Source organism: Drosophila rhopaloa, unplaced genomic scaffold (assembly GCF_018152115.1).
Source record: "Drosophila rhopaloa isolate 14029-0021.01 unplaced genomic scaffold, ASM1815211v1 contig_178, whole genome shotgun sequence".
NCBI classification, from domain to species: domain Eukaryota; kingdom Metazoa; phylum Arthropoda; class Insecta; order Diptera; family Drosophilidae; genus Drosophila; species Drosophila rhopaloa.
In genome coordinates this window covers 191,421-199,363 of record NW_025335059.1, presented here as the reverse complement: position 1 = coordinate 199,363, position 7,943 = coordinate 191,421, and the positions used below count along the sequence as shown (strand labels likewise).

At 40.6% G+C, this 7,943-nt stretch overlaps 2 protein-coding genes across 2 annotated transcripts; both read right to left on the bottom strand.

The window, feature by feature from the left end:
• Nucleotides 1–1,220: 1,220 nt before the first annotated feature.
• On the bottom strand, nt 1,221–2,212 carry LOC108047848 (phenoloxidase-activating factor 3). Its single transcript, XM_017128210.2, has 2 exons — nt 2,134–2,212; nt 1,221–2,076 (listed from the first exon to the last, which is right to left on the bottom strand). The coding sequence occupies exons 1-2, from the start codon at nt 2,171–2,173 to the stop codon at nt 1,331–1,333; spliced, it is 786 nt and encodes a 261-aa protein (XP_016983699.2). The 5' UTR covers nt 2,174–2,212; the 3' UTR covers nt 1,221–1,330.
• Nucleotides 2,213–4,563: 2,351 nt separating this feature from the next.
• LOC108047832 (luciferin 4-monooxygenase-like) lies at nt 4,564–6,387 on the bottom strand. The gene is made up of 3 exons (XM_017128192.2): nt 6,190–6,387; nt 5,622–6,133; nt 4,564–5,570 (listed from the first exon to the last, which is right to left on the bottom strand). Exons 1-3 carry the CDS (start codon nt 6,331–6,333, stop codon nt 4,607–4,609), a joined length of 1,620 nt encoding a protein of 539 aa, XP_016983681.2. The 5' UTR covers nt 6,334–6,387; the 3' UTR covers nt 4,564–4,606.
• Nucleotides 6,388–7,943: the final 1,556 nt, after the last annotated feature.

Genomic DNA, 7,943 nt, shown 5'->3' with positions numbered 1-7,943 from the left:
GCAATAATTCCAAATGAATAAATATCCGGTGGACTCTATGCCTTTCCTTACTGAATTTCTCCTGGTTATCCGCTTCAATCACTGGCTTCACATTCGGACACTCCCAAATATGACTGCTGACCAAAATGGAGTCTGTAAATCAAGAAGTCAGTCTGGGGTCAGGGAAACATTAATGTGATTCTTCCTTCCCAGAGACAATGACGATAATGCGACGAAAACAGCGACCAACCTGGATATAATCATTTTGCTTTGCATTCCGTTGGGCATTCCGTACATCCGCAAAGTCGGATAACAACTAAGTTAATTGTAGGGTGAGAGATTTGCCCTGTAATTGCAGCTCGTTATCGTTTAAAAAGACATTCCGTGCATTTTATGTGCGTTGCATTTAAAATTGTAATTGCTTGTAGCAGCCACACCCAATTGGCTTCCACTCCATCTTGTCTCAATTTGTGCTTTACGTGTTGCAATAAAAAAGTGCCATAAAAATGTGTATTTTAATTTCGCTTCGCTTCTGCGTTTGTTTTGCGTGCGGATTTCGCGTGTTAGGGAATGTTAGCTGTGAATGTTTTTGGCGCGCGCATTTTATGGCACATTAATCATTTCGGGGCACGGGGCGTATGCGCAACCCATCTGCTTATTTGCCTGTTGATGACTTCACTGAATCCCTTAGCTACTGCGATCAGTACTCATGCTTGGGCGACAATTAGACATGATTCACTGGCAGTATAAATCTCGTAATCGAGGCACTCGGTATTTGATTTGAATGAATTTATGAACCCAGCTACCCGCACATTTCAATACTCCATGTCCTCCATTCGATAAGGTTTCCGGTTGCACTGAACTGGGGGAGGCGATGAAGGCGAGTAGTTTGGCCCCCCAGCCAAACATAAATTATTCCAAGTTGATATGTACTTACGCTTTTTGGCGCCAGGAAAGTGTCGAAAAACTGCATTTCCCCAAAACAGAAGGCCAAGTGGGTGGTTGTCTAATGGCCAAAGTTGCGGGGGCCAAAAGGTGAAGGATGCGGTGGGTGGGAATTAAATTTCGTGCAGGCGACAACCCAATAGCAAGGACCCCAACTGTGTTTTGGGGCTTCGCGTGATTTATGCATTTGGGTTTGGGTCAGGCACTGGCAACTTTGTGCAAACAACCTGAAAGCGTTTTCAATTTATTAGCAGAACCAGCAGCAACTAAGTGCGGCCAAATGAATAACCACAAACTTGGCGTACGAATTTGCTTCTTTATTTATAAATCAACCTGTCAAAAGTCACAGCCTGGTGACCAAAAATTGAAAATCTTATCACTAATGAGAAAAGTTGAGAACTCTTCTTCACTTAGAGATGGTCTGCTGGATCCAATCTAGGTGGGATCGAATGTTTAGGAAACCGTGGAAAAACCCTGTGGGCGAGCCAAAACCCACCACCGACATTCCAATTAGATGGAACTTCCGGGGAGTCCCAGAAGGCTCTACCAAAGCAGATCCGGAAAGGGCTTTTCTCTCGGCCTGGCCACAGATCAGCTCGGCTGGGAAACGCGGTTGCAGCTTGTGACACTCATTGCTGTCTGTTCTATTAAAGGCCATTTTTATGCGCTCATCCAATCTGGTATGCCCAGTTAATGGAGGTCCCGGTCCTTCGAATCCCGCAACAATAAGATCTGAATTGGGGGCCTTACTCTTTGGATCCTCCGCTGAAGGCAAGCAAACGGGTTGAACAAATTCTGAGAATTTCACTTCATCGAGTAGCCCGATTATGGACAAGTCTTTTTCGGGTTTGCCAGTTGAGTAGTCTGGATGGATGGTGATCGATTCAACACGCCTTGCACTGTTCGAGTCCGAGTCGCCGAAAACGACACCAGTAATCGGAGTGTCGGAATCGACACAGTGGGCGGCTGTCAGCAAATGTCGGGCATCTATAAGGATGCTGGTGCAGAGCAGTCTTTCTTCCCCATCGATATCCGTATGCTCGATCCGTGCAACCCACGGATGCTCTTCCTTCTCCGTAATTATGTTGTTGCTCTTGAACTGCTCTTCATTGAATCGTCCACATTCTTGGCCAACTGAGGCGGCTTGGATTGCTATATTTTAAACATACAATTTTTTAATTAAAACTTTACACATATATTTTCACCTACCCAAAGTCCCCAGTAAAATCAGGAAAGTCTGAGCCCACATCCTGGTGATTGAAAGATTGCGGTTAAACTATGATATCATCATTCTGATCGGGCTTTTATAAGCCTAGCAAATGTAGATCGAGTTGACTTGTCAATCCAGTTATTAACCAGTGACCGCCAAGTAAGACGTGCAATAGTATTTCTTAACAAAATCATTTTTTATTGCTACATGCTTACTATAGATACAACAACAATTGCTCTGTTCAGTAAACTATTTACTAGATAAATTAATTGTTTTCAATTTGTGTATTGAATCTTATCACCTACCACCGAAACTCAAATTAGATTAGAGGGGCCTCTAATGGACTGCTATAAATTAAACATTACTTATTTTTAAATTTGAATGTAAAATGTGAAAAGAGGGAAATTATTATTTTAGTAGCACTGACATGTAATCAATAAGCCAACAAACTGTGAACACGTGAAATCCAGTTATCGAGAGTTAAGTGCAAAATGCGACCTGGAACAGCTGGATAACTAATGAAAATTAAAACTACCATTAAAAAGTCACTTTGAATGCATAATACATGGAAAATTATTGTACCCAGATCGCGCGATAAATAGTCAGTTTTTTAATCCATTCTCGACAATGCTATTTTAAATGTTTGGTGTAGTTTAAACTTTTGAACGCAATACAAAATTATTCTAAAGTCAGCTCATATAAAAAGTTATTGCCTTTTTATTTGCTTCATATCATACTTATCTTACTTTAAGTCAGTCATGTTCCACGTTTTGGAATTAAGATTTAAAAATCTTATCAAACAATTTAATTCGAGGTGGTTAACTTTCTTCCCGTACATGCAAGTTAGGCGTAGATGGTTAATCAATTAATTATAATTTTTAATAGAGATTCAAGAACTTTTTTTGTAATACTATTTTAACAATTTAATTCAAAACGGTGCTTAAATAAAAATTACAAATCTAGACCAATGAGGATATAATAAATAATAAAGTATCGAGTGTGCAAACAATTTGTCAGAATTTATGACCTCGCGCAATTATGAATAAAAGATTTATTGACCGTGCAGATGCATTTATTAATTGGCAATCGACAGAGTGCGAAATCATCTTGCCTAATTGAGCGTTAATTTATTTAATCAATTCCAACTTATTGTTGCCAATCGTTTTGAGGTTCATACAAAGTGGCTAATTAATAGCCTTTTCATCAGTCAATCGTTTTGGGGAAGGGATCCCATAAAAACCAGAAGCAGTTCTTTAACATTTGGCAACGTTTTCCGAGGAAGATGACGGACGAATTAAAATCAAACGATGCCAAGTGGGGGTGGGCAGCTTTAATCTAAAGGCTTTTAAATATCCTACCTTCAATGGTCTTAAATCAAATGTCAAAGTTTCTTGTGAATACAAGGGCATTGGGCGATTTAAACAGAGCTTGGTGGAACTAGTTTCCAGCTAACGAGCAGGCGCATGTTCGGACTGCGGTAATAACAATGATGCCAGGATATTGGCACAGCAACCACATCGACAGCAGTAAAAGCAACGCCTGCAAGTCCTGGCATTGTCCAAAGGAGGAGAAAATGGCGGGTAAAAATGCAACTTGTACTTTGAACAAAAGCCAACCAGTTACAAACGCCGCTAACAGATGTTAGTCCTTATACGTATATATAAACTTGAGTGAAATGTCCTTCTATGTGCACAGAGAAAACAAAATATAATATATTGTATATATTATAATAATAATATAATTTACTAAATTGTTAAAAGCTGTTGTTATCCTGTTAAAAATCTACGATTTTAACTTATTTTTTAAAGAATAGATTTCTATTTTCAAATAAGTTTTTATATAAACTTATTTTATTTAAAAATGTTTTTTAATGAATATAGTGAGTCTTTAACTTCTAACCAATAAACTTAGCTGTCTTTTAAGCGACTTACTTTTACTATTAAGTTTTTCGCTGAGTGTTTTTGTGAGGGAGCGCGGTATAATCTCGCCAGCAAGTAAGCAGCTGCAAACACGTGCACAGATTACAGTGCTCAGAGCACATTGACATTTCAAAGTGCCATTTCCAGATACTCTCGCCAAACTAATTTTCCTTATTGCAAGAGTTTGTGCTGTGAGTGAAATTAGAAAGTGTCCATACCTTTCCCAATATTAGAGAATCGCAGGTCAGCTGAGACTGCCACAGTTCCTGGCGGTTGGGTTTAATTCCAATTGAATTGCAGTGAACAATGTTCGTCTGGCATTCCGGTCCGAGTCCAGTATTAACGAGTATATTTGTGTTATAATAAAAAATCATATATACATATCTGTTATCAAAAGCAAAGTCAAATCAAATATGCATTTTTTTTACTTGTTTTTTATTTTTTATTACTTATTATTTTATTTCTACTTAACAACAGCATTAGTATTATTTAAGTAGTGACCCGTTTAAAACAACAATTAAAAGATTTAAATGGTTATACCAAGTTATCTTAATTATGAGTCTATCTGAACGCCCTTTGTCCGAAGAAAGTGATCTTTGTTGGCAGCACGGTTTGTTTTTCCATTGGGACTTCGCTTTAGATCGTTAATGAAAAGGCAGCCGGCATGCAATCTCAGAAACTCGGTGTTTGCATGCTGAGCCACATAATCCTCCACGTCCTGTTCACTAATATGGACACTTGGCATTAAGACGACATTTGCCGCTGGCGCATCTCCACCCTGCATGTTCCAAATGCCGAAGGCACAAACCTCTAAAACGCCGGGCATTCCGGAAATTATATCCTCGACTTCGTGTGGATAGTACTTGTTGGCCGCGTACTTCAATACGTCCTTCTTACGATCCACGATGTACAAGAACCCATCGTCGTCCATATATCCAAGGTCTCCGCTGTGGAGCCAGCTGTTCTTGTACACTTCGTCCGTGGCCTTCGGGTTTTTGTAATAGCCGGGCCAAAAGCTGCCCGTGTTGAGGCACACCTCGCCCTCCTCGTTTGGTCCCAGACTCTCGCCTTGGTCGTTGATGATCTTCAGCTTGTAGCCAGGACTCGGTCGACCCACCGAATTGGGCTTCGCATCGTAGTGCCAGTTTAGGCTGGAAAATGATGCCGTTTCCGAAAGGCCAAAGCCGAAGTTCATGACACCGCTGTCAATTCTTTGGCGCAATTTCCCCTGCACTTCCATGGTGCACCGTCCACCGGTGTATATATAGTATCGCAGGCTCTGCAGATTGGCCTTTTCAAAGTCCGGGCAGTTTACAATGGCTGCCACTTGTCCCGGAGGCTGCATGACCCACGTGACCTGGTACTGATCGATTATGCGCAGAGTCTCTGACGGATCGAAGGGCTTCTCCGATATAATGCGCCTTGTGCTAAAGACTCCGGATGTGACTATCGTATACAGACCCAAGGCCCAGTCCATACCGCTGGAGGCGTACTGAACATCCTCGGTTGTTAGCTGCCTGTAACAAGCTGTTTGAATACACAACCTAAACCATGTATGCTCTACTTACGTAAATCCGCATAAAATGGCTCGGCTATTGGTCACAACAACTGCCTTTTGATTGCCTGTAGAGCCAGAAGTGCTGAGTATGGCCAACTGGTGATCGGTTCCCAGTTTTAAAGGGGTGGGCTTGAACCCATTCTCCACTGGCGTCTGCAACACCTCCTGAATACTGATAACATCCTCCGAAATATTGCACATTGTCACTATTTCAACGTTCAACTTGGCGGTGGCCGCTCGCACTTTTGGGTATGCTTCGCCGTCGCAGAAAATGAGTCGTGGTTTGGTGATGAGGAACAGCTTCTCAATGATTTCGGGTATATAGTTGGAGTTTAGAGAGTGCAGGGCGATGCCGTTGAAAAAGCAGGCGTAGGCAACGGCCGCGATATGGGTGGAATTATTCGCTATAATGCCCACGATGTCGAACTGGGACAGGTCCAAGTTGCGCATGTAAGTGGCGATGCGAATAGAGTTCCTCAAAAGATCCTCCCGCAAAAGGATCGTTTTCTCCGAGTCCGATATCTACGTTTGACTCTCGTGATTAACCATCAAATCCCTCACTTGTTTTTCCCACCTACCTGTGCAATACCCTTTGGATGGCGACGCATCTCCTGAAAGATTATTTCACCAATGGACAAAGATTCTCCGAATTGGGGCTTCTCCCTTTCACTGCTCCACATTTTTTCGACAGCATCGTAGTCGGTTTTCGGTTGAAATGCCATTTTCCTAAAGTCTTTAATTCAAGTCAGAACCGCAATGCCGTTTTATATAGTTGTGTTTTCTAGTTTCGCTGAGAATGGCAACTAGTGCTCAGACGCCCCGCTCTGGTGTATCGCGAAAACAAGCGAAACAAAAATCAAAAGGCATCAGTTACAATTTGTTAATCTTGCAAATTACCGCTACTTCGAATTCAATTTCTAAAATAAACTTAACAAAAATAAAATAAAAAAAAACATCCGTATTTGAGCTTGGTACCTCTGGTGGCTCCTGGCTGCAAGGTGTACACTTTGCCCGCTGGGCTACGACTACTTCTAAGCAACCTACTCTATGTGGGTTTGTGTACTGAAAGTCGGAAAAGCAGTGTCAAGCAGTGCACCTTTACCATCCAAGACATTAAACCCGAGCTGGAACCGAAGAAAATATAAGAGCCTATCAAACAGCCAGACAGTTGACAGGGATTTTCTCTGGGCCTGGGCACAGATCAGCTCGGCTGGGAAACGCGGTTGCAGCTTATGGCACTCATTGCTGTATGTTCTATTAAAGGGCATTTTTATGCGCTTATCCAATCTGGTATGTCCAGTTAATGGGGCTCCCGGTCCTTCGAATCCCGAAACGATAAGATTGGCGCCTTACTCTTTGGATCCTCCGCTGAAGGCAAGCAAACGGGTTGTACTTCGAACAAAATCCAAACAGTTACAAACGACGCTATCAGATGTTAGTCCTTATACGTATATATAAACTTGTGTAAAATGTCCTTCTATGTGCACAGAGAAAACAAAATATAATATAAAAGTTGGTAGTTTACTACAATAGATTTCTAGACTTCTAACTATTAAAAATTTAACAAAAAAAAACTTTTTTTTAAGAGTCTTACTTTTACTATTATTTTTTTCGCTGTGTATTTTTGTGAGCAGCTGCAAACACGTGCACAGATTACAGTGCTCAGAGCACATTGACATTTCAAAGTGCCATTTCCAGATACTCTCGCCAAACTAATTTTCCTTATTGCAAGAGTTTGTGCTGTGAGTGAAATTAGAAAGTGTCCATACCTTTCCCAATATTAGAGAATCTCAGGTCAGATGAGACTTCTACAGTTCCTGGCGGTTGAGTTTTTTTTATATTTTTTTTTCTGAATGCACAACATTTCGAGAATATTGTGTTAAAATTTTAGATTGATCCGAGTTATGGGCAGTTGAACGTAGGTAAGTTAGCTCGTTTTGTATTTGATTTTTGGGTGTTCAAAACTTTAAAACGCTCTCCTAAAAGTGGCCATTTCAAAGTCGTTGTACAAAATCTATCGGACGGATCGTTTTGAGATTTTGCACAGTATTTCTCTACTAAATTCCTCAGGTAACGCTGTCGAGTTTTTTTTTGAAAATGTATTATTTTTAGAGCAACAAATATTTTGACGTTTTGGGCGAAAATCGGGGTTTTTGACTTTCAAGTGCCTTAAGGCGGTATATACCTTTTTTTGTCGAAAAAAATAGGAAAGTTTGGATTTTTTTATGTATGTAACTATTGTTCTTATTAAATGAATGATTATATTTTCTGAAAGTTTAGATTGCTGACAATGTTTATGCAAAAAATTTTGAAAAAATATTTAATAGTTTTT